The sequence below is a fragment of the Nomia melanderi genome, chromosome 4 (genome assembly GCF_051020985.1).
Source record: "Nomia melanderi isolate GNS246 chromosome 4, iyNomMela1, whole genome shotgun sequence".
Classification (NCBI taxonomy): Eukaryota; Metazoa; Arthropoda; class Insecta; order Hymenoptera; family Halictidae; genus Nomia; species Nomia melanderi.
In genome coordinates, this window is record NC_135002.1 from 4,201,488 (window position 1) to 4,228,858 (window position 27,371).

Here is a 27,371-nt window from a genome sequence, read left to right on the forward strand (position 1 = left end):
AGAGAACTCGGCCCGACGCTTTCTGCCCGGGATGAATATTATATTCCACGCTGGGAAACAGTCGACCGACGCGCGCGGTAATAAAATCTTGAAAATAACGAACGGGAGGGGGCAACGGGAAAATATCTACCGCGAGCGAAATGTTCAAGATAGCGTATTGCCCTCTTGATAATAATAAAAACTTCCCCGGGAAAAAATAATTTAACGAGAGAGCGGAGGGGCCGGAGCTCGGAGCAGTTTCTTCTTGAAGTACTAAATCTTCTTGGGCGAAAGGGTGCGTACTCTCCGATAGTGTTAATATGAACGGAGGAGAAGAACGGAAGAAGCCTTCATCCCCTGGTAAAAGTCTATTCTTCTAAACTTTCCCGGATTAGATCGCGTCACTGTCCAAAAGCAAAAACCGGAGGATCGTAAGCGAAGCGAGAAGTCGAGTCGAAGCGACTCAAAAGGCGTCGCTCCGTTCGAGATCTCCGGTCGTCTCGCGAATAAAAGTCTATTCTCGCGGCGGACGGAGGCCGCTGAAGGGGGTAGCAGCGAGTGGGCCGAGGCTTGGTGACAGTCTCCGTGCCTCCGGACAGCGGTGTGTCGGACGCGTTAAAATTGTCAGCCGGAAGAACGGTCGCGTTGTCAGACAACCGGCCCGGGGATGTTGCGTCCCGATCGTCGGCGTGGCAGAACTTGAAATGGATGCGGAGCCAAGAGCCGGATGTCACTGGATCGATCGGGGAGAGCGAACGGGGGGGAACAACGTCGGAGGATCCGAGAAACGGGCAAAGTGGGCCAAATCCAGTCGGGCGCGACGCGCGATAAAGCATTAACGAGCCTCCTAACGTGCCGCTAAATCTCTGACGGTGTGCTCCCCGGGCCGCGGCGCGGGAGCGGGCTTTTTCGGAAAATAATCCCGGCGCTGACAACACACAAACGGACGCCCACACACACAGACACACACACAGAGGGGTACAGACACACATACACAGACTTTGTGCCAGCGGCGGCGCGGCGGCCTGAAAAGGCCACTTTGACGGTGAAGATCTGCTCGCCCGGAAAAATTTCATCGGCCCCCGCGCCTAATCGAACCGTGCGCTCGCCCGGGTCGGCACGCCATCGAACGTGTGTCAACCGGCGAGAAGAGGACCGGTCAAATGTGATTTTAGAGAACGTGCCCTCTCTCCCTCGCCCTCCCGCTCGATCTTCATGAATTTTCAATGTCCATTTTGCGAAACGAAGACCGATAGGTCGCTCGCGGGATGATCGATGACGGGCCTTCGACAGATTCGGGACGGCGGCCATTTTCTTGGAAGCTTCTTCGCTGAGATCATCTGATTACATTTAACGAGTACGGATCCCCTTTGTTCTACTATTAGATCGTTCGATTATGTTGGTTATGCAGATCGACGCCATCTTGAGTGGAGATTCAATCGAAGAAACGATGATTCCACGGGCAAAGGATTTCGATCCGAAGAATCGAATACGCGTGTCGAAGCTAACTTTCGAGAAGAATCGGTGTTCGAATACTTCCGGAAATGAAACAAGCGATCCTAGGTCAGCAGAAACGGAGTCGTAAGAGGCCGACGGCCGATCGGAGCTCGGAATGCGAAAGGCGGGAAACCCGAATGCGAAGGGGAACGCGTGTATGCGCGCGGCGGAGCCGAAAGACGGGAAGAAGACCGCTGATGGAGTGTCCAAAATCGAAATCGAAATCGGAATGGGCAGAGTTCCAGCGCCGGCAGGAATCCGGAGACCATAAAATCGGAAACTCCATGAGCCGGGCCGCGGAATCGCGATGGAATCGGATTCACGTACGATCCTGGCCGTAACCGATGGCCGGGACCAATCAAAAGGAAGTTTGTCAGGGATATGCGAGCGCGGCACGTACGACGTCTTGTTCATATATGCCGGGCCCGTGGATTCCGTCCCAGCCGCCGGTCTTTTCGAATAACTCAAGAATGATTGCGTTTCGGCCCGAGGAAACCTGCTGGCGTCACGTGGCCCCAATAGCTTCTGGTATATAATAAAATAATACACGCAGAGAAGGCGGCCGCGCATTTACATGGACCACGTGAGCCCGATACTCCGTTCCGCCCCCGTCCCGCGTCGCGCGCCGGCCCGACTTCGATACACCGGGTGCGCCGAGGGCTGGCTCTCGTGATGGGAATTGCCTGACACCCTGTTTCAACGATCGTTTCGATTTTTAAACGTTCCCTAATACTCCCTCGGGTGTACACTTCGACGGAGGCTCGGAAAAGAGAACCTTGCTACCTGCGGTAATATCTGGATCGAAGAGAAAGACCTTTTATATCTTCGGTAACTTCATTTCACATGAAAATGTTGTTTCAACGAATCGAGTTGCTGATTCCTCAATGATTTGCGTCGTTGCCAAGCGATGGATGATGAGGAAGTTGCAATTGCGAATAGAATCCGATGGAGTCCGACGTACGATAACGGACGAGAAAATCGGTGTTTCCGGTCGAGCGTGGCCGATTAGGGAATAATATCCTTCGCCGAGGAAGCGAAAGAGTGCGAATTGCCACTTCCGGCGGAATATAGCCGAGCCTGGAGCCGGGGACTAATTTCTTTATCCGAGACCGGGATCTTTTTAAACATTCCTGCTCACTTCACCCTTGACTCGATTAATTTCGAACGGAGCGGCAAGATTTTTCTATTTCGGATCATCGTCTTTCCCATCAAGCGGATCGTTGGTCTCCCGGTGTTCCTCGGATTTATTTTTCATACATCCGTTCGTTCGAGGAGCGCCGGCTAAATGGCGATTTCCGTTGAATCGGTTAGCCGCCAGCCGTGTTTGCAAGTGATCGCGGCTCTTTTTTCGGATTCCATTGTTGCCGCGCGGCGGCGACCCGTCCGGGTAGCTTCTTTAAAATTTCAGCCGGCGTAACGAAGACCCGGCCGTTCGCGAAAGCCCGTTCCTCGGTTTCCTTTATCCTCGCGGCGTGTAATATTTAAACTGAAACTCGATCTCGCCATTTTTCAGTGAATCTCGAAGCTCGCCAGGAAATTGAATCTCGCTTCATTTCCGTTAATCCATCCGCGGCAATTGCGCGTATTATCTCGATTTCGAAGTTTGTCTAACGCGATTCATCGAGCGATACCTCGCTACGCTAACCCACCACCCCCTCTTTTTTTTATTTTTAACGCAATCGTCATCGGCTCCCTTAGCCGAGAATTGGAATTCATTAACTCCGGTGCCCGATATCTGAATCCTCGGTTGTTATTTCATTTGGAAAAAGAATCGACCCCGGCGGACAGTTATAAATACAAATTATATTATCGTGCTACGTACCGCGGACAAAGATTCTATCAATTCCTCTTGCCAGAAAATGTGTTCCGGAACGACGAGTTAATTTAAGTCGTGATTCATTTGATTTCATTATCCGCCGAATTTAAGAAATTTTCGATCGAAACCTTGATAATCGTCGCTTCAACTGCCAGGAAAGATTAACGAAGATTCGAATATTATTGCGTGAATCTGTAGATTACTCGTTAATCAACGCACTTGTCGGATGATTTTAACGCTGGAACTACCGTAACAGTAAAAATAACCGGTTTCGATGTGTTCGTTTCGAAATTACTGATATCTTAAAAGCATTGAATGTGAGAAATGATCTTGAAAATACATAGTTTCTCTTGAATATTATAATCAACGTATGAAGAAACCGGAAATATTGTGTAATGTCGAATAATTTTCACACTGGAACTACGTATCAATGAAAATAACCGATTTCGATCTGTTCGTTTCGCAATTATTGATATCTTAAAGGCATCGAATATGAAAAATGATCTCGAAAATACATAGTTTCCCTTGAATACTATAATCAACGTATCTAGAAGCCGAGAATATTGTGTAATATCGAACAATTTTATCACTGGAACTCCGCACCAGTCAAAATAACCAATTTTGATCTGCCTATTTCGCAATTATTGATATCTTAAAAGCATTGAATATTAAAAATGATCTGGAAAATGCGTAGTTTCCCTTGAATATTATAATCAACATCTGAAGAAACCGAGAATATTTTGTAATGTCGAATAATTTAACACTGGAACTACGTACCAGTCAAAATAACCGATTTCGATCTGCCTATTTCGCAATTATTGATATCTTAAAAGCATTGAACATTAAAAATGATCTCGAAAATGCGTAGTTTCCCCTGAATACTATAATCAACGTACGAAGAAACGGAGAATATTCTACTGCAACATATTTTTACAAGGATTACATATTAATCGTATTAAATGCTCGGTAGTACCAGCGTTATAGTACACCCTGTAGACAGGTGGGGGTGAGATGGCCGTGCAAGGGTGAACCTGGTCTCCAATAGGTCTGCCCCCTCGGCTCCCCCCTTTTTTGCCTGATAGGCTCGCATTCCGATAGAGTCGAGACGCTCGGTTCTCCTTGGATTTTCTCGCTTCGCGCAGATTTATGAGAGCGATTCAATTTTATTGCTTATTGGCCGAACTCGCCGATATTCGCGGTGCTCCGACGCCCACTCGGAAACCCGCCCCCTTCCGCGCTCTTCGACACAGTTCTGCGACTTCTCCTCCGCTGTCGCGTATACCTCTGTCCGCGTCTTTCGTCCCTCGCCGCTTAATTCTCTTCGTTTAAATACGACTTTCGCGTCGCAAATTAGTTTCAATTGAAAACTCACCCCTTCGCAGCGCGCCACTTCAACTTGTTTTATCTTCGGGCATATTTGTTCTCTCGTCCTCTATCATCCGCGACTCTTTCCCTTTCGCTCGGAAAATGATCCCATCTCTCATTGTAGAACGGTTTTCTCGTTTACCTATTTCATCCGCGCGCGTACAGTTTGCTTTTCATCCGCCATTATTTACCGCGTGTTCTTTTCGCTCGAATATAATTTTCTTGCGTCGGCAGGCTTTTTGCCGGAGAACACACCCCCTTTTTGCGCCTTTAGACGCGGGATTCCGGGCTGTTTCATCTCCACGCATATATTCGTTTTCTTGTCCTCCATCATCTGCGAATCTTTCTTTCCATTTCAATCTAATTTTCTTACGCCAACATCAAAACCCACCCCTTTTCGCACACTCTAAAGTTGTCCTTTGACTCTTTCCGCCTCCATGCACGTTCATCTGCTCGTCTTTTGTGAAATATATTTCTTTCATTTCGTTTGAGCATAATTCTCTTGCCTCCTATTATCTCAGCTGAAAAACTCACCCCTCCTTCGCAACCCTCAAAGCTGCTCTTTGACAACCTTCGCTCGCCTCTATGCGTATTTACATCCTCGTCTTCCGTGAATCACATTCCCTCGGATCTAATTTTCCCGGCGCGGATTATTTCAGTCGAGAGCTGGCCCCTTACGTCCGTCCTACATCCTTTATTAACCAAATTCTATTCGACTAATTGCGACTTCCTCCCGATTATTTCTAACTCCGGTCCTCAGATTGCCTCCGAAAGACGAAGGTCATAGGAAAGACAATTTTGCTCCGAGAATCTCGGTGCTAAATCGAACTTTTTCAACGGATCTTCGATTACGATCGAAATTCCGCCGGATCGACGGTGTTCGAGACGGTAAGTCGGGAGCACTGAGAAAACCTGATCGCCGATTCCCGATTCGACGGAATCGGCTGAACTCCCTCGCACGCTTTCGGATCCGACACACCGGACGTTGGATCAGCATATTTTCGGAGCGTCGTCGTCGATTGTCGAAGCATCACGGCGCGTAATTAACGGTCGCGGGGCAGATAATTATCGTTCGATGGCTCGCAGACGGTTAGAGCCAGACGGCGGAAAAACAAACGGGAGAACGATGGCAACAATAACCCGGCAGCCTTTGTCGGGGCTTATTATCGATTCATCGAGCCCCGGAGATCCTTCGCGTTTCGGCTTGACGGACGTTCCGCCGGAGGAAGTCGACCGCGCCGATTCAATTTTCGTGGAAGTTGATTAGGCCATTGTTGATCGTGTCGGGAATTTTTAACGAGCGGTCGCGTACCCTGTTACCGAAATTCTCCCACGGTTTCCGCCGGGAACCAGAAAATAGACGAGACGGCCCGACGAACCGCGGAATTTCCGATCTTAACGCGTCGCCGGGCTCCGACGGAACGCGCGGGAAATTCGAATCGCTCGGAGAACGGATCGTGGAACTTGATCCTCGCTGAAAGAAATATGATTAGTCACATGAATATTCGATTTCTGAAATGTTCCCTCGCGAGATCGGCTATTTTCGTGCGCCCCGATGGTCGGATTCATAGCTTCGAATTGAACCAGCGGGGAATCGGTTAATGGATCGTAGAATATCGGTTTCCCAAAGAAAGAAGCTGAGAAGTTTGAGCGTTTCGATTCGAAAAATCGAATTTCGTGGCTGTGCTCGGTTTAAACCCTTCTCTCGATCGTTTGTTCGTAAGATCGACGTCGAAGCTGGCCGCGATCGGTGGAGTAACGATTTCACTCGTCACTCGACCAACTCAACGGCGAATCCAAATTTGTCGGATTGTTCTTTGGATAATGATATTGTTCGAAGCGTTCCCCAGGGAACAAAGTATCGCACAAGATTCTGATCAGTCGCAACGCGACTCTGAGAGACGATCGTTCCGATTCGTTGTGTCGTGTATCCTTGATGTTTCTGATCTGGTTCACGTCGACGTATTTCTCGTTAAATGGTACCATCCGTTTTTAATGATTTTCCACCTAATTATTAAACCCTACATCAATATACAGGGCATTTCAAAAGTGGCAATGAAGTAGGAAGATTTCAAACTCGTATCCATACTTCTTATTATTCTGCTATATAATAATAACAATAATAATACTAATAATAATAATACAAGTATTATTATATCATTATTATGATATAAACACTAATATGCCACTCTATCTCGTGAAACTGAAATCACAAGTGATAAATTCTCTAAGGATAAAATATATATAATACAAAGAAGACAAGGAAAATCGTAGAAATATTATAATAATATTTGTATTATAATATTTACATCATAATAATGATATAATATTTGTATTCTCATTATTATTATATCATTATTATGATATAAATATTATCGTACCACTCTATCAGCCCGTGAAATTGCAATCGCAAGTTATAAATTCGATAAGGACAATAACACAGATAATACAAAGCATACGTGGAAAATCGTAGAAATATTCAGTACCGTTGAAAACGCCGAGAAACACGTCGACGTGCGCGACGGCGTTGTGGTCGTCGCCTGTGAATGTGCGACGTCGTTCGGACGGGCTTTGGACATTCATGCTTTGTCTCGCAAAAAGGTGTCGACTAACAAATACTGGTATCTGGTTGAGTAAGGGCGAGGGGGGCCAAATAACTACCTGGCGTAAGGACCTCAAAAATTAACAGCTAAGTAGAAGGGCACTCTTTGTATTACAGTGGATTCACTAAGACTGGGATTTGTCTGGCGGGGGATGTTCGGCTCGCAGCAAAATGCTCACGGTCAATAAGACAGCATTCTTCGGCCGGACACCGGCGAAACTTTTCCCCTCGCACCGATCGAAATGACCATTAATCGTAATAACACCCTTGACAAATCGTCATCGTTAAACCGGAACAGAATTAAGCAAACAGAAAAACATAAAGTCATAAACGAATCGGATGTAAAAGCAAGATCGACTGATTAGTCTAATTTTAAATGCCTAAAACTCGTCGAACCAGAAAATTCGGAGGCTCGAGTATTAACGAACGAGTCGAATTAAACGAGAAGTTCAAAATTCAAATCGGAATTTGACGCAGTTGAATGCGACGCGATATAAGTGACTATCCGTGTAGCTCCGACGCGAAGTGATAAAACGTGACGGTTCTTAATGCTCGATCAAACCGGCGAATTTAAAGTGCGCAATTAACAAGATGAATTTAGAATTACGAGTCCCGTGCCCGATGGTCGATACCGGGTTCCATGCTCGACGTTCTTCGAGGATGCAACGGAAATAATGGGAAACAGCCGAATATAACTGGCGGCACGTTCGACTGTAGCGTGTCACGCGTATGTCGCTATGCGTGTCGCGCGCGTATGACAGTTGCAACTCGATCGAACTTAATGAAACGTTACGTTTTATTGACTCCCGCGTAAAAACACGATTCCGTTCTTCGCCCGACAGAAACGGCCGGACAAGTGAAGAGAAAGTGCGTCGCGTTGGTTCGACGCGTTGTAAAACTGAAACGAAACGGTCCGAAAAATATTCGTCTCGTCGCGCGCAGCTGATGAATAAATAGGAACAACGTCCGATCGTCGTGTATCGAACGTTGCGAATCACTCGATCGATCGGTGCGTCGGGGAAACGTTTCGCCGGCCTCCGGTATGACAAAGTCGTCTAAAACATCGCTCATAGGTTGTTTTTTTCCCCGTGTACGTCTTCGTGTCGTATTCTAAGGACAAAGACGCGAGAGACAGAGAGGGGCACCGGAAACGAGGGCGTGTTCGTGTTCCTCGTCCCCGTTTCCACGCCGAGGAATTCAGCAAGCAAGCAAGCAAGCAAACTTTCGTCTGTCGTCGTCGAATTTGTACGAAAGGATCGCCGTGTAACTAGGGTGTCCTGTATTTTCTTTTGCCTGTTCTCTCCTTCCGTTGCACATCGTTCGCAATTTTTCGTCCCACTCTCTCGGCGAATGAAATTATTGTTTTCGTGTCTGTTATCATTATTTTTTTGCTTTTTGGTTTCCACGTGTCGCACGTGTTCGCTCTGCTCGGATCCTTTCGCCGGTGCGTCTCGCCGAGAAATTTCGCGCGTCTACGAATCGAATTTTTTTGTTCTCGTGGACTTTGTTTTCAATGTGGTTTTTGTCTCTTTTTTGTTTTTGGTTTCTGGTGACAGTTGCTTCGAGGGGAGAAACACGAAAGAATTCGGGGACACCCTATGTGTGACCCACGTGGCGAGATTGCGTTTTTTTTTGTTTCTTTTTGTTTTTTTCTTTGAATCTTTTTCTTGCGCAACGATGCTGGGAATCGATTGGTCGAAACGAGGTCGGCGAACGAGAACCAAGAAACAAGGTCGAAAATCAGAATGGCGGGAGCGTCGGGCGAGGAGTTGTGTTTCCGATCGGATTCGAATTGAAGCCGGAAAGGACATCGGCGGGAATTAATTTTTAACTGTCGCCGCTCGAGCGGAACCGAAGTTTTTCGGCGGAGCGAAAATGAAGGAAATAATCACCGACGCGGGGCTCGTGTTTTGAGACCGTGCCCCGAAATGAAGGTTCTTTTAATTAAAACCGGGCGCGGCGATAATAAAAACGATTCGACGTTCGAGAAATTATAAAAGCGTCTACGGAATCGAAGGTAATTGAACACGTCCCAAATGAAACCGAGCTAGACGTAATTCATCCTAATTGAAATTTGAAACGAGCGAGTCGAAATTATTCAATTCTCCGATGAAAATTTCAGGACGCCCCGATTCAGTTGCAACACCGAAGCCAAGAAGCATTCGATCGCATTGCTAATTGAATCCGAAAGGTTACTTAACCGGTTACAATTCACCGCGGCGATCAGTTAATCATAACCCAAGTTAGAAATTACTGAATATTAACAACCGAAGCTCGTTACACCGAAAATTACATATTAATCCGTTCGATTCACATCGGAAGCTATTCAATCGTTATCGCCTCTGCATTATTAACACTCGAATTGAACGGAAATCCTGATTAAAATAACAAAACCCTCCGAAAATCCGACAGTGCGAAACACAAAATCTACTCGAAACCGATCTGCACCACGAAAATCCCCCAAAAAATCCGTACCAGCAACTGAACCACGAACGATCTATATTCCTCGGCCGTGTTCAAAGGAAAATTCGAAAGAACAAACCGCTTTTAACCGAAGCCGAAACAATAATTAAAATAATCCCCGGCGGAACGTCGAAAACAATTTGAAATTCGAGACCGGGCGGAAGGAAAGTTCGGGTACGCGATCGAACTGGAACTAATTCGACGACGATTACGGTTGAAATTATAATGGCGGCGACGTCGAAACGTCGAAAATCCGTTTGAAAATTCGAAACTCGGCGGAAGGAAAGCGGGAACCGACGTCAATGGGAGCGACGCGGCGGAATTCGACGCGCGAAAACAGCCGCGCCGGCGGGGAAAGTTGTTCGTCTCGTTTCCACCCCAGCACCGTTCCCCAAATAATCACGCGGCCGTTCTCGACTGCCCTTATCTTCGAAGTTTTGCGCTCCGAAACGGCGCCGTGCGATCGGAACCGGCGAGTTCCTCGGACCGCGCCGGAGAACAGACTCGAAGACGCAGAACGGAGGGGAAAACTCTTCGTCAATGTTCACTCGTATTACATAATAATAACAATAATAGTAACAATAATAATAACAATAATAATTATATATATATATATGTAGAATATATATATACATTGTATATGTATATATATATACATGTTGGCCATGCAAATACGCTACTGTACATATAATAGAGACTTGAGATATATAAGGCCCGGCGGCGTTTTATTGAGAAATTTGTCTCTTCCTGAACGATTTAACAAACGGCGCACACCGTTCTTATCATCCCCCCTCTTTTTGCTTTAATCTCTCTCATTCTCTATCGGTTCCTCTTGCGATTCTCGTTTTCAAAGCGATCTATGAACGCAACGCGCGTGTGTATGTTCGTTCACTTTTCCTACCAGATTTCTCCTCGTCTCCTCCATATCGTTCGTTTCCGGTGATCTCGCGCGACGTGCGCGCTTGTACGTGTATACGTGACACCGTGTACAATACGGCAGTGTGTCTGTGTGATCCGTGTGCGGTGCGTGTGCGGGTGTGCTCGAATTTCACGTGTCGCGTGACCCCAGCTCGAGCCGTCGGCGGGCGTTCTCGCGTCGGTTTTACACGTTCGCCGATTGATTTAGGGGAGAATCGGCGGGGAAATTCTTTCCAGCGCGATTTTCGCTGGAAAGTAACTTTCCGTGGATCGGCTGCGACAAAGAAACATTCTAACGATGCTGTGTGTTAGCTGATTTTATTAGGAAAGGGGTTCTATGGTTAATTTCGATGGTGAATCTTTGATGTCGAATTGGAATCGAGCGTCACCCTGAAAACGGGCGGAGGGAATTTTGCAGGGCCTTGTCGGGATTTCAGTCGAGTTCACGCGAAACACACTGGCAACTCGCGACGCTAATCGTGTCTTCCATTCGGCGTCGGGGCGAGCAAGTTCCAGCCCCTGCCAGTCGCCTTCGTTAGCTTTGAAACGCTCCGGGGGAACAGCGATCGGAACGAACGAAGAAATTGTCTTTGCTGGATGATTAACAGTGGGCCTTGGAACTGGCATTTCTGTCTTCACGTTTGAAGTTTGATTAAAGGGGCTAGTCTTTCACTTACACCAGACCCCGTGAAATATTGTTTTATAGTGCGAAACGAATCGTCTGCAATTAATGAAGTAGATTCGTTGCTCGAGAACATAAGGAAAATACTGGAAAATTGTGAAAAACCGTGAGTTGTTTAATAAATAGGATCTTTGAATCATTGAGAGTGAAATGTCATTTTAATATCAACGAAGTTCCATGACAAAGATTCAAGCCAAAGTGCAAAAAGTTGTCTGCAATTTACGAAATAGATTTATTCGAAGACACGAGAATGAAAGTATTGGAGAATTGTGAAAAACCATGAAGTTTTTTGATAAATCTTTAGAGTAAAATATGATTTTAATATCAACGAAGTTTCATGACAAAAAAGATTCAGGCCGAAGAGTAATAAAAATCGTCTGCAACAAGAGGGTTGAAGATTCACTCGAAAGAAAATTTCGTCTGGTGGATAGAGGTTGAAAATTAGCTGCGGATAGGAAGACGAAAGACGAAGGCGAGGCTTCCTTACAGAATGGAAGACAGCAGCATTGGAAAAAGCCACCCACTTGCCTACGTGGCTTCCAAAAGGGTGGCTCGTGTGCTGGAGTGCCAGTCGAGAGGGTGACTCGTGTCATCAGCGAGACCGGCGCACAATACGTCGGCTTAAATTCACCGAAACCGTGCGGGGGCTAGGGTACGAAATCGTGAAAGGGACAATTTCCTTTGTCTAAAGAAAAGCCACCCCTTCCGTTGACTGGCGGGATTTTGAAAATAATTTCGTGATGCCACCCCTTTGTCGGCCTGTGCACGGAGTCCACGACTTTCGTGGAATTCTTTGTGCAGCTCTGCTTTCTTGCAATTTTTTTTCTCGAAACAGGCCCTTCTTTGCGTTTAACGCACGCTCATTTCGACGTGAAACTCGAAATACTGAGATCTCCGATGCTCGAAGTGTTTCAGCTTCGAATATTTGGGTTTTAGGATTTCAATCGTTTGAAATTTGAGAAGTTTCAGAAATTGGGAATCTCAAGTTATTCGGATTTCTGATTCTTGAAGTCTTTGGATATTTGAATGGCTTCGGATATTTGAATTATTAGAAATGCAAGAATTTTAAATTTGAGAAGTTTGAGTGGTTTGAGGAATTTGGAATTCGAAAACTCGAAGTATTAAGATCTCCGATGCTTGAAGTGTTTCAGTTTCGAATATTTGGGTTTTAGGATTTCAATCATTTGAAGTTTCAGAAGTTTCAGAAATTGGGAAACTCAAGTTATTCAGATTTCTGATTCTTGAAGTCTTTGGGCTTCGGATATTTGAATTTTTAGAAATGCAACAATTTGAAATTTGAGAAGTTTGAGTGATTTGAGAAATTTGAAACTCGAAAACTCGAAATATTGAGATCTCCGATTCTCGAAGTCCTTAGACATCGAATATTCAGGTTCAGAAAAATTCGAGAGCTTGCAATTTGAGAAATTTCAGAAACGCGAAGATTCGAAATTTGCGGGATTGAACAAAACGGAACGTCCGGAGTTTAAACATTTCCGATTTCCCGGATTCGTTCCAAACCGGACTCCCCAATCGAAAAAAATGTCTCACTTCCCGGCTTTTCTGGAATTGCCAGATTTCGTTTCTTTTTTCGTTTCAATCTGCCGCGCCGGTTGCGTTTCCCGCCGGTCTCCTGGAATTTATATTTTGTATTTTTCAGTGACAGGCCATGGTATTCGATTTATCGAAACCAATTTTGGGGTCTTTTCGCGTGTGCGTTTCGAGGAAAACAGGGTTGAGTCCTGACACCGACGATCGAGCTCCGCCCGCCGACCCTCTCGCGCCCAAATCCGGTTAATCCGCCTGTCCAATTTGTCGAGTGTAATTTTATTAGCCGATTGGCAGCTGGTTTCGAATTTAGAGTGTGGCTACTTGGTAGTGATTTCAGGACCCCGGAGTAAGTAGAAACGGACGATTCCCCGGAACGCGAGATCTCGTTTCTTGAATCCTTCTGCATAATTTTTTTCGTTTTCGCTTTTATTCTGGCTTTCACACGAGAAAAAGTACACGATGGAACGAGACACACTCATATAACAATCCGTTCTTCCTACTCCCATAGAAAAACACATGACACGAAAGTTATTCAAACATTTCAATAAAAAATAAATATACCAATCACTTCATACAAACTACAATTAAAATCTAAAAAGTACAGGAAAAATTATAACTCTTCTATAGAAGTATTGACAAGAAAATAAATGAAACAAGTGATATAAGACCGCCAACGATCAGACATTTTCATCCCCTTAGTAATAATTTTCCCTCACAAATATCCTTCACTGCATCCAACATTCTCAACTAAAGCAATCTAATTATCCACGTAAAAAAGGCAATTTTTCAAGACAAACTACCACTTAACTCTTTCAAACCCTCCTAATTATTTCTTCTCTATATATCATCTAATAATTATCGCAGTAAAAATAGTATCAATCTCACCGAACTATCATTCCAGCGATCTATTTTCCGAACGGCGTTATTGAAAACACACCAGAAGACTCGCGCCGGCGATACATTGTCGCCGGTTTCTGGGTCATTGGCGTGGCATGTACTTTTTCGCGTGCGAGAGCCGCGTTAGCTCTCTCTGTTCGTGGTGGTCGATCGTTCGTCCCTCGACTTGGAGGTAATATTCGAAGCCAATTAGAATAGACGAGGCCTCGTCGATCCGGCCGATTCTGCGATTCAACCGTGCATCCCGCCGTTCGAGCATCCTCCCCGGGAAACTCGTCGAGAACTCGCGCGTTACTCGAGCCCGCGTATCGATCGGGATTACACCGCGAGCATTCGAGAGAGATCTTCCTCCTCGAGTCGCTCGGCGTTCGACAATAAATTCATCGATTTCTCGAAAATCGTCTCGAAAAACAACCTCGCCTCGGGATAAAAATAAAAGCCGCCCCTCGCGCGCCGCGAGACGAAACTCGACTGGTTTCGCGACTCGATTAAACGAACGGGATATGATAATTTCAGTACACTGACGGGAGGAAGCGGTTTCTTTCCGTTCTGAAAAATTAACGTACCAGACTGGCTCTCTCGAGGATGTTAAAACCTAATGCGATGTAACCGACACACTGTTTTAATTTCGTTAACCGCCGGTGTGTTCACTTTTTCATCGTCTGGACCGGAAAGTCGGAAATCGGTTTTTACCTCGAGAATTTGATATTCGGAGTGCTGCTTCTGTTCTCAGCGGTTCAGAGAGTTTCCTTTTTATTCGACGCGCGTATCTTCCAGTCGTAGCGTTGTCAATTTTTCAGACACTAAACCTTTCGATATGATCCTTTATGACGTTTTTAAATCGTTTGAAATTTGCGACATTTGGAAAGAGCAGTGACGGATCTATCGTAATCGCCGATCGATGCGTCTGTGGAATCCGATTTTCGAGGACACGTCCGAAGATGGCGTAGCGCGGGGATTGCGTGAAACAGGAAACAGCTCGAGGAGAGACTCAGAGGGACACTGTGTGTCCTCTATTTTGGTCGCAGCGAGGTCAAGGCCGGGACATTTTAACGCTGCAAGATCGATTGATCGCGGCCGAAATGGCCCCCACCCGTGGCTACCATTTCCGAACCAAAATTCCCGCTAACGCGACAATCTACGAAAGGAAATTTCTCCCCAGAAATTGAAATGAAAATATCGCCAAGACCGAGAAACGTCTCACAGAAATATATATATTCCTGAACGTAAAAGTAATTTTGATATCTAAATCCAGTTCCCGAGCACTTAGGTGATCAATTATAAAATCAATTCAGTTCTTAAGACTCCCAAAATTCTCGTATTAGAACGTTTCACCACGGTCTCGATGGAACAGTTTGAATACGTGTAAAACGTGTAGACCAAAGATTAAAATAATTATAGAATCATCAGAAAAAGTAAAATCCATACGTAATCAGCCTCAATATCGAACCAAAATTCAATGTATGCAGCAAAGAAACAATGAAAACCGTGAGCTACCCTTGAAACGATTAAACACGCCCTCCCATACGTTAATTCCCAAATTAACCCTCGCATGGCGAACGACCAATTTTGACCCAGCAGCACTATTTCCTTCATTATCAATTAATCGCCGCAATTACTCACACGTGCCCATAATCATGAAACTGGTCTAAGTCAAAATCGAAAACAAAATGAATCTCTCAGTTACATCACGTTATTTTAAACTAATTCAAAACATATATAACTTAGACGACTCACAATTGTGGGCACGTATCAGCGTACCATATGCAACCAACGCTACACAGATTTCACACGAAACGTCTCAAAATCCGATTCCGCGTGAAATGCACAAAAGTCCTGTTTTCCGGGTCAAAATGACCAATCCCCGCGCGACGTGGAAATTCCCTGGAATCCAGCCCCGAAACCTCTCCGGAGTTTCCCCTTTCACGCGATCGGGTGTCCCGAAAGAATCGCAGAACCGTCGCGTCGTGTTTACCTTCAACCCCCAACCCCCGTAAGTGATATTTCTCTTTGTCCCTCCGTGTCGTCTCTTTCTCGTCCCTGCGTGTATACGTGTGCGTATATATACATATACATATATACATACATACATATATATATACATATATATATATATATATATATATACGTTTGTCTCGCTCCGTCACTTTCCGTGGCGTTCGATCTCTCTTCTCCGTTCCTATAGCCTCGACGGACCGCGGCTCCGAGCGGCTTCTCAATAAAATGCCTCCGTACGTGTCACTTGTCAGGCTTTGTGCCTTCTTGTTCTCTCTTGTTCGCTTTCGCGAAACATACATACATGAGAATGGGTCGTGTGTGCTTCTCATTCTTCCTCCTCTTCTCGTGTTCATTAGCTGAACGTGGTCTGTATGTTTGTACGTGTGTGTACCGTGCGTGTGTCCGTGTCGTATTATGCACAGGGTGTTCCGTTTAACGAAAGGAAAAATCGAGCGACCGATCGTGTGTTTTAATTGGCGCTGACGTAGTGTAACGAGGTTCTCCAGGTGTGCCGCTTCCTTTTCGAGGGAATTGAATTTGATCGTTAAGGGATAGTCGCTATCGTGGCTGATCGTTGTTGGGTGTTTCTACTTGGGTATTTTCGGTGAACAGTGAAATCTCGAGATATCCGAGTAAGTGAAGAAATATACAGAATGAGTCGAGTAGGTTGGTTATACTAGTTACAAGTAGAAACTGTCGGTTACGAGGCAGACACGTTAGCCAGGTTCCCCCAATTCTCGAGCGCAATTTCCTCGGCAACGAAGCTTCCCGCGAAAAGACTATTCCATCTTTCACGCAATAAGCCCCGATCCCGAAATCTGGGACACCCTGTGCACACACGTGTGCGATACAGTGTCCTTTGTTCGTGTTGTCTGATCGCTGTTCTCTCTCTCCAATCTAAAGCTTACGTTCAAAGAAGCGGCAGCAAAAATACGATGTACAGACACGTGTATAATGTGTGTGTGTACGTGTGTGTGTATGCGTACGTGTTCCTGTTCGTGGCTCGAGACTATGGTATCGCCTGTGTTCCGCGTGTCACATGTACGGAGATTATAAATAATATTACGGTTCATACAGGTACAGCGAACGTGCATGGAATTGTACTGTACTTTTGTTTCTGTTCTGGGTATCTGTCTGTCTGTCTCCCTTTCCCTTCATTTAACACGTTGACTACCTTGGCGCTCGTCGGAGTCCTACGAGACGATTTCCTTCGCGGAACGGAAACAGCGAACGCGCGTCGTAGATTCAATGAAATCCGATCGAACCGATCGGTCAAAGAGCAGATCGATCTCCGAATTTCACGCGTCCGACGAGACTCGTCGGGATCCCGCGATTCGGCAGTCAAAATGTCAAAATCCTGTTGCTCCCCGTAGTCTGCGTGAGTGTATCTGTGCGTGCGTTTGTTCCCGGTGATATCTTGGCGCTGTGTTCTGGCGGCGAAATCAGGGAAACGGAAAGTCGACGCTAACGAGTGGGCGAACACGCGCGGCTGCAGTCGGTCCCTCGCGCTCGAAAAGGAATTTTTTCCCTTCGCCGCCCCCGCTTTTGTTTCTCGCGCGCTTCGACAGCGCGGTTCTCCGCCGGATCCCTCCCCCGCCGCCCGGAGCCTCGCTCCGCGGGCCGGGATTTTTCGGGAAGATCCGGTCGTCGTCGTGGCAACGGAAAAAACAAAAAAGGACACGCTCGCTCGGGGAGAACGGGGAACCGATGGCTTCTGTTTTTGCGAAACGAGAAACCTCACCCGTCGGAGCTCGGCACCCGAGTGTAACCGAACTCGGAGCGACCGGGGAAAGGAAAACATTCCGCAAGGATCCGGGAACGATGCACGTTTTGTTTACAAAAGGTACAGAGGCAAATAACGTTCGGGGGAGAGCTGGGAGAGCGTGTCCCGAGATACGGGGGAGCGGTTCGAAGTTCTGGGACGCATGGAACTGGGAAACTTTCGGGTGGAAGACGCTGAATTTTCTTTAAGTCGCTCGTGAAACCAGTTTTTGGAAAAATTCTCGGAATAAGAATACCTCGCACAACCGATAGAAAATAAAACCCGAGATCATCCTATTAACTGTCTAAATCTATAATCGATTTTCGTAAGAAAGCTCTTCACCGTTAACACCAAAAACGACCGATGTACGAAACATATTACTCGAATCGATCGGAAATCGACAGAATTCGCGAGGAAGTTTCCGCACGTCGAGGAGCGAGTAAAAAGCCGATAACAAAATGTCCGCTCTCCCGCGCGAGGCTGTGACCGCGGAAAGGAGAAGCGAAGCGACGAGGGCACGTTCGCTCGGCGAGGATAAGAAGAATAGAAAGAAAATAAGAAAACGATCATCGAAGCGTCGGTTTCGTCGCGACGAAACGTCGGGCTCGAGGTTTCTCGGCTGACCGACGGCAAGGGTGGTCCGAGCGTCGCGGCGCGCCGTAACGGAAGATGTCCTGTGACCGAGGCCTGCAATCGCAGGACATCCGTGGCTTCGGGCGCGCGGCGGCCGCCGTGATCCTTGCCGGTCGAGGCTCGATCGCCTCGATCGATCACCGCGAGATCTCGAGCGGGGAACCGGGGGGTCGGTCGTCGGGCGGGCGTACGCAGCGTACGTCTGCGTCTCGCCTCGCGACGCGCCGCCCCCCGTTCCCGTTCCGCGGGGCAAAGAAAAAGAGAACGCCGAACAGAAGGGGGGAAACAAGAGAGCGGAAAGCTGTCCTGCGAAATCGACGCTGCCGATGGCGGAACGAACCGAAACGTCGGGAATGTGGATGGGCGGGGGGACGGGGCTGGGAAAAGGCGGGAAAAAGAGGAACGCCTGGGGCTGCGTTCACGTCGCAGCTGCGATACTCGGTTGGAGCGTCGATGAGAGCGAAGTGGAAACGCGTCCCGTTGTGTCGAGCGATCTTAGCGATCGTCGATGCGCGTTACTCGTTCGTTTCGATCAGCTGAGTAACGGACGCGGAGGAACTCGTTTCGTTGACGGGTTCGTTAGACCCACGTGGACTGAACAACTGGAATTGTATCGCGATGATCGGATAATCGTGCGATCATCGCAGCGCCGCTGCAAATACACCGAAGGAAGCTATCTCGAATAGCTTCCAGCGACGCTAGGATCGATGCTCTCTCCATTGGTATCGAAGCTGCGATGTAAACGCGCAGCCTAGGTCGACGACGACGACGACGAACCGCGCTGCGACTGCGTTTCGCGCGGTTAACCCCACACCGGGCTGCGAAACAACGATTCCGGGCCAATTGAAGCTCGCCCGAGCGGAAGGCCGAAGGACGAGCCGCACAAAGAGTCGAGTCGAGCACGATTTTCGGACATTCCATTCGCCCCTTTTTGTCTGTCTCTCTCTCTCTCTCTCTCTCTCTCTCTCTCTCTCTCTCTCTCTCCCTCTCTCTCTCTTTTCTCTCTCTTTCGCACTGTCCATCTAGATTCCTTGGACGCTTCGTGCAGGTCTCGCGATCCTGGAGGAATTAAAACTGCAACTGACCGCTTCGCGTCGATACGATATCTCGCGCGAGGTTGTTCGGAAGAGGGAAGATCATTCTATGGGATATTGTTGAGCGGATTTGACGCGAATCCATTTGACACGAATTCATTTGACGGGGGAAATTAACTGACTGGGACACGTTGAAGCGTGACATTTGGACAAATTTGATTTCGTAGTTCCTGCGAGGAGCTGCGAGTCAGTTGCTTCGGTTTTCTGGTATTTGGCTATCGAGGAAGATCGAAACGATCCGTGATTCTGGGGTTCTATTCGTTCCGCGCACTTCGGTCTGCTCGTTCTGTTCTTAATTCGATGGCAATGCTAGATAGACACCTCTTAATTGCTCTCTATTGATCTACGTTAATCGGTTCGCGTTACTTTGATCACTGAAAATTAGTGATGTCTCTGTAACAGAAGAACATTCGTCAATACAGATACTTCTTCTTGCCAATCGACGTTCATGAATATTATTCGCAGGTCCCTGGTCGACGACGTCGGCCGACGACGCGCGAGGTTCGCAGCGTTCGAAACGGAAAACTGCGGACAACGCGCCCGTTCGGGAACGACGAGCATACCGAAGTGTCCCGGAAAGGAACAAGGGATCCTCCGCGAGAGCTGCACGAGATTAAAGGGTCGAACGGGACGCCCAATCGATCGTGACTCGGTTCGAGCGGCGAGACGCTGCATGGTTTTCCGTGGGGCGAAACGAAAAAAGGGTGGAAGAGACGCTGCGCGAGTTAAACGGCGGGCAACAAAGGTAGAAGAAGCCTGCGTGAGCCTCTGGCGACGCTCGAAACGGAAACAACTAATAAAACATGGCCGCGGGGAGTCGATCGATCGATTCGTTATTGTGAAATTAATAATCGAGGTTGAACGAAAGGAAGAACAGTCGAGATTGTGTCGCGGCGCTACCGATCGGCGGGATCGTCGCGCGGAGATCGACTGGCTGATCGACGATGAACGGCGTTCTCATTAACTAACGATAATTGGAACAACGATATGAAATCTCGAAGATTTACTCATCGGAACATTTCATTCTAAACGCGACGATTGAATTTTAAATTAGTTGATGTCAACCGCGGTGCATCTTTTCAAATTGAAACGTAATTAACAGTATTTATAATTAGTATAAAATGAAGATTATAATTGGGAGAGATCGTAAGAAACAAATATATCAACGAGAAGTATTCTATCAAGCTCAGTGCACTGAAATTCTTCGAATCGTAAAATCTTGCGTCGTTCTCTTCTATCGAGCACCTCGTAACCGGAAACACAAGGAAATCCAACGACACTCGTTCCAAGCGAACAACGACATAATCGAAGCTGATATCCTCGATCCGCAAGCCAGTGATCCCCATCGATTCCGACGCCGGTCGTTCGCGCGTGATCGATTGTATTGCGATTTACGTTCGGCGTGTAATGTCGTCGTGTGTCGTGTAATACACAGCTGTTTCTTGTATATAAACATATATATACATATCTTTCACAGTAAAAACGTGTGCAACATATATATATATATATTTACGGATATATATATAAAGGCAAGGTCAAAGGTCAACGTACGTCTCGATCCATTACAACAACGGTCATAAAATATAATGTAGAGATATATATATATATATATATATATATATATATATATATATATATATATATATATATAAATATATATCTGGTTGAGAAGATGTGTGTAGTTATCATAGGTGGAATTAGTTACGAAACACCGAAACTGAGAGACTCACAAGCAGGAAGAGGAGGGTGTTTTCCTTCGTTTAGAGTTGACCGATCTGACGTTAACATTGCGCATCTGGTAGTCTGCAATGCAAAACACACTTTGGTAGGGTCAGGGACGGACGACGGCCTTTCGGAGGTTTTTTATTTATTTTTTTTTCTTTTATTTATTTTTTTTTTTTTTTTGTTTGTTACTTCGACGAGAAACGAAAAGCAACTCTTTATCTATTCCTCATTTTCCTTTTTTTTCTATTCCTCAATTTTCTGTTTTAATTGCTCGTTCACTTGACAACTCGTTCTCGTTTCCTTCTCGGTATCTTCGTTCGGCGCACGAGCATTCTTTATTTCAGTCCTTTCAATCGAGTTCTCGTTTTTTTGACAGTTTCGATTGCTTACTATGTACCGATTGTTTTTCGTTAACTGTTTTTCGATTTTTCTTTTCGCCAGGTGGTCGGCTCTCCGCGCTCTCTCTCTCTCTCTCTCACTCACTGACTCTCTTTCTCTCACTCTCTCTCTTTCGCTCACTCATTGACTCTTTCTCTCACTCACTGACTCTCTCTCTCACTCTCTCCCTCTTTCTCTCACTCATTGACTCTCTCTCTCACTCTCTCTCTTTCTCCCACTCATTGACTCTCTTTCTCTCACTCATTGACTCTCTCTCTCACTACGCGCGTCGATCGAACCTTTCGTCTCTATCTCTCACGCTATCATCTCTGTCTCTTAGGTCAGGGGCGGTGCGCGCTACTCTACGCCCTTCTACCGCCACCCCCACCCCGAAACCCTTCGCATTGTTTTTTTTTTCGTGACGGAAAAACCCCTCTGCTTTCTCGGCTCGAGTTCTGCGTCGCGAGCCGTCCTCTGTGCTCCGCCGTGTTCCTCGCGTCGACGGTTTCGGGGGGAGGGTGGGACTCGTCCGCGACCCCCTCGAGACTTCGAAGCAACAACAACAACCCTTAACTTTAATCTTTTATCTATTTTTACACGTTCCGATCTTCTATCTGCTTCTCGTCTCTTTTCGACAGTATTCCTTCTCAACTTCCACTCTCGAGCACTACACTACTACCCTTAACTAAACCTCTCTCGTCTATGTTCCTTCTATAATTCTCTTCATAGTTACACCACTTGTAATTGGAGACATTCTTTTCAAAATATTCCTCTGTTCTTTCAAACACTGCTACACACTCCTGAATCTTTCATCTATTCTCCCTCTCTAATTCTTTTACACACCATTCACAATTAGAGGATCTGCTTTGAAAATAGTCTCTTCTCTTTCAAACGTTACTGCTACCCTCAACGTCTACGTATTCCTCGTTTCTCCCTCGGAATCATCTTTGTGTCCCGGTCTCTCCGTTCGAACACGGTTTAGCTATCGGGATAGTGACAAAAATCGGAGGACGATCGTCTCGACAGGGTTGCCCGCGACCACCGCCACCACCGTCGACGCCGGCCCCTCGAATTTCGACGGGAGAACGGGCGACGTTAACGAACGCGGAGCCCTGGATCCAGCCCGATCATTCCTCGACGATCAAAATTCCCGTTCGCCGTCGTCTGGCTGGCTCCGACGCATTCGCGGGCTGGAAATGATCGACGCGGCCCCGATCGTCCTGGGATACCTTGGCCCGAGGGGGGCGGGGACCCTCCGTTCGTGCGCTTTCGAATGTTTCGAAAGCCCGACGGTTCTCCGTCGACGCCTGCTCCCGAGCGATTGCCGGGATTAATTCTTTTCCCGCGCGAAACTGTCATGAATTATTAATCGACCACCGGTGAACGGTCTTTTGTCTTTTTTCTTGCGGGCAACGCGGAGAAAAGTACACGCGTTGCTGCTACATCGTTTTCGTTCAACGTAAAGAGTTTTAAATCACCGAGGTTTCGATGTTCTGAATGTACTCAAAATCGTTTAATTATATTCGAATTATCGTCTATCGAGTGGTTCGTGGAATACTTGGAATCTAAAGAGAAAAACGAAGATTGGAGACCGCAACCTCTCGAACGGTGTATTTTTGACGCCGAAGATCCGAAACCGGGTCGGATAATTTCGAAAAGGAGCAGTTAAGTAAAGGAACTTCCACCGACCGCGACGGTATTAAGGAATTTTCGAAATTCCCCGGATCCCCGATAATTGGAACTCCGTTTCATCCATTAGCGGGATCAGCTCGCATGGAAAGATAATGAGGATTTCAATTAAGTCTTCAATAAATTATTATATGAAATATTGATCCGCCTTGGCGGGGTTATTACCTCGCCATTGTCCCGCGACAAACATGTATAATTTGTTTCAGAAAATCCCGAGACCGCGGGACCGGCGGTCGCGCGGAAAACTGCGCGCCCGTTCCGCTAGAAATTCATTCGGAAATTCGTTCGACCCGTTCCCAGGGTGCAACCGATACCGACCAACTTTCCGGAAACTCGCGTATCCCGCGACCACGGGCCTAATTAGCGTGTCCCGAAGAAACCCGCGAACTTTCGGGACTGTTGCGCGTGTACTTTTCTCGTTGCCCCTTGAAAATCCACAAATTTCCGCTCGACGGTCGACAAACATGGATCCCCGTGCACCTCGCGAGGCGATCCGACTCGATCGCGATTTCACCTGAACTTTCGAGAATCGCCGCGATTTCGTTCCGAATCTCGTCTCGATTTCCGTTCGGTCGCGACTCGAGGGGGAAAGAGAACCGAAAGTGGGGGGCGCAGACGGAGGACGACGATCCGTTCACCATGAAACGTATGGATCTCGTTCGATTGTCATATCACTGTTTTCATTTTTTTGTTTTTCTTTTCGTTTTCTATTCGACATTCGTCCCTCTGTTTCACTTGTTCGGCACGGGGTCGTGTCGTCGCTATCTTACCCGACAGGGGTGCCGATTACTGAACAGGAGGTCCACTCTAAATTCGAAACGGAAACGTAACGGGGCGAATTATCGCGGGCAAAAGGACAGACGAGGGACGTACTCTCTCGTGATACATATTCTCTCTTGTGACTCTTTGCTCGTCCGTTCTCTATATGTATACTAGAATCAATACATATGTATATTTATATATTATGTACGTGTTTTAGCTCCTTTCTTCTGCCCTCTCTCTCTCGCTCTCTCTCTTTCTCTCACCCTCTCTCTCTCTCTCACACGCTCTCTCTCTTTCTCTCTCTCTCTCACTCTCTCTCCATCTCTCCATCTCTCCATCTCTGTCTGTTCGATCGCCCGTCGAAGGAACTTCCCCTTCTCGACAGTCGAAGAGGGTGGGGGCGAGCTGAGTCGAAAACGGAGGGGTGCGAACGCGGTTCTGATTTTGTTTCTTTCTCCTTTCGAAAGACTTCGCGATACAACACAGACGGTCTAGGATTGTCTATGGCCGCGTTCGCTTTCCCCCGTCGATCCGCGAGCTCCTCGCAGCCGGCCGGCTGCCACTTCCGCCGGAAGTTCTTCGTGAACCTCGCCGGGACACGGAATTCCTCGTTTATCGTTCATCTTTGCTCGTTTCCATCGGACATGATTTTTCGGACAATTTTGAGAATCGTCTTTAATCTCACCCTTATAAAGCGAAGAATTATTTTAAAAATCTATCGACTACAAATTAACTTTAAACTCACCCTTATAAAACGAAGAATTATTGTAAAGTTAATTTGTAGTTGATGGATTTTTATGTGTAAGTTGAAAGTGAATAGTAGTAATTAAGAGAATGAAATTATTTTCTCTTTTACTGATTATACGACTTACATTACTGTCGCATCACAAGGAAATGATCGTTAACATTGACAATACGTTAACTCGAATCGTGTGGTTGCAATAAAATTGGAGATATAAGGGTGGCGACTCTCACTAGATAAAAAAATGCCTCCAGGTTGTTACGGGCACTCGTAAAATCATCTGGGGAAGGTTACAAGGCTCTTTAACATTTCGCTGATACGTAAACGCCACGTTCTCCGGAGAGCTCTATAAAGTGACGATATAATCTGCTCGTATCGCGACAGCGTTATTACAGAATCATTTCCGACACCTTCGTCCTCGATGACTGTTCACCGATTGTCCAATGTTTCGACGGTTCTACCGGAATTTCCGTGTCGCCGGCGAGGCTCTCCGCACCTGAAAAGAAGATTAGTTCCTGCAAGGGGGACAAACAGGCATATCGTTATCGTTACCGTGTCGCTCGGATCGTGAAACGTTCAACGCAGGCGTTCCGGACAATTAATTCCGACTCCGGGTGAGCTGAAAGCGCAAAAACGACCGCGCGGCTCCACGTCAGTCTACGAATTACCTCGGCCGTGGCCGAATTTCAAGCGTATTTCACGGCGGGAAGAAGAACGAGATCCGAAAAACCGGGATATTTAATCGCATAAACTCCGTACGAGCGATTTTCGTACGGTTCCGTTCGAACGGAGCCGAAGCGTGTTCGGCCGCGCAAAGATTTTAATGAACATCGATCGATTCAACGGACGCATCAAAGTTTCAGCCCTCCCTTATTCGAAATCCCTCGAAAAAATTCGAAAACCAACGGCTATCCATTACGAAACCGATACAATATTGAACAGGTTGAGTGCCGGACGAACGCCCACGAAGATCCCGCGGAATCGGATCAACGCGTTCTTGCGATTCATTTTTCAAGATGCGCGGTTGCGTCGGCTCCCTCTGTCCTCGAACCTCCGAGCGATCCGCGCGAGGCGGAATCACAAGGACCAGCGCGCCGCTGAAATTTCACCGGAAGGAAACAGAATGTTCGACACACCGACGAAACACCACGGCGTCGCGACACCGTCGAGCACGGGCGAGGCGCGGCACGAAAAAACACACGGGAACGTCGAGGGTCCGTCGTGAAAGCGACAATTAACGCGAAAAGTGCAACGGATTCCCGCGCCCGGCCAATCGAACGGCAACCCCGCCGGTCGGGGATCTTCCTAAAGAGGAAAAGCAAGAGCTCGGCGACCGTCGGGAGTGGGCGGGCTAGCTAAAAGAGTCCTGGACGCGTCATTATCCGTGTAAAACGTTCCCGGGCGGGCTCCCCTGTCGGCCGTCCTCGCGACAGGAACTCCGGCCAGCCGGATTCGATCCACCGCAGAGAGTCGATTACCTTTGACGGAACCACCTGTTCGACCTTTTCCTTTTTTTCCCGCGGAGAGCCGACCGAGGCACCCGAATTCGCTCGTAACCCGTCCCGTAAAAAGCGGCAAAGTGGACGTCGAAGGCGGGTGATGGGACAGAGGTAGGTCCGGGGGTGGGCCACGGGTTGATCGTCGGGGGGCGGGGGCGCGGTGGGCGACCGGGAGGAAGAGCCGGGCGAATTTAAAAGTAATTTTGACGTCGGAAAGAGCGCCGCGAAAGGGTTTCCGACGGATCGTTACGGGCCTTTGATCGCGAATTAAAAGCTTGAAAGTCGACAGTTTAGCGATGCCACCTCTACAGCCCCCCTGTCTCTCGTTCCCTCTCTCTCTCTCACTCACTCTCTTCCTCTCTCTCTCTCTCTCTCTCTCTCTTGTTCCCAGCACAGTTCGCTACCCCTCTCGATCTACATATCTGCCAGCTCTTTTCCCGGCCACTTTCTTTTTTCTCTCTCTCGTTCCCTCCTCTCCTCTGTCCTATCTATCTATCTATCTATCCAGCTATACGTTCGTTCGTTCGTACGTTCCGTTCGTCCAGCTGTCTGTCTTTTCCTCTGGCTAGCCCGGACCTCGTCACACCGACGGTTTCTCTGCTCTCTTTTCCCTACCCCTTTCATACGTCCCTCCTTCCGCCGCGTGACGATGGACGGTTCGTTAACCTGTCTGCAGCGTTTATTGGCGCTGCCGATGTAAAAGAAGAGCTTACCAATAACATATTACTATTTCAATCCTAGTCGAGAGGATAAATCCTTTGCGCAACTCCCCGATGCCGCGCGTCGACCCCGTCCGCCCCCCTCGCGTTCATCGCCGCCCACCCTTCACGCTGATATTCTCCTTTTGTGCCCCCTACCACGCGCCCTTTCACCCTACGTTTCGGCTGTCCGTCCGTCTGTCCGCCTGTCTTTCCACCAGCCCCCGACTCGGAAACGCCGCGCATTCTTTTTTTTGTTCCCTTCCTTTTTTTCCGTACGCGTCCGCCAGTCGCGTTCTCGAGCCATGCCGCCCTTCCGCTCGCGGACCCCTGTGATCGCTCGTCGACCGCCGACGAGTGGGAGTATCCTTGGATTCCTGGGAGTCGCGAAACGCTTTTCGGGGTTTAACGATTGTCGATTGATCTTCGCGTCGCGCGCCCCTTTGTCGGCCGACGTTTTCGGATTTCGTGTCCACCCCCTCCGCCGCGCGGCTCGATGCGAATCCCGGCGGGAAGGAACGCGGGGAATCGGGCGCGCTCGTTTCGCCGATTTTTCGGGGCCGGGGATTAAACGATCGAGCAGCTTGCACGATGATTCCGCGACTTGGAACGACGCTTCGAGGA

General features: G+C 47.6%; 1 protein-coding gene across 5 annotated transcripts in view; it reads right to left on the minus strand.

Moving 5' to 3' along the window:
- The window catches only part of LOC116431859 (uncharacterized), a 114,891-nt gene that overhangs the window by 22,460 nt on the left and 65,060 nt on the right, over nucleotides 1–27,371 (minus strand). For 2 of the 5 annotated variants that reach the window (XM_076366736.1, XM_076366737.1), the window contains one exon: nucleotides 20,985–21,057. The exons of the other annotated variants lie outside the window; for them this stretch is intronic. In XM_076366736.1, coding sequence (XP_076222851.1) covers nucleotides 20,985–21,057 — 73 coding nt within the window. The remainder of the gene's footprint in view (nucleotides 1–20,984; nucleotides 21,058–27,371) is intronic. 5 annotated transcript variants of the gene reach the window in all.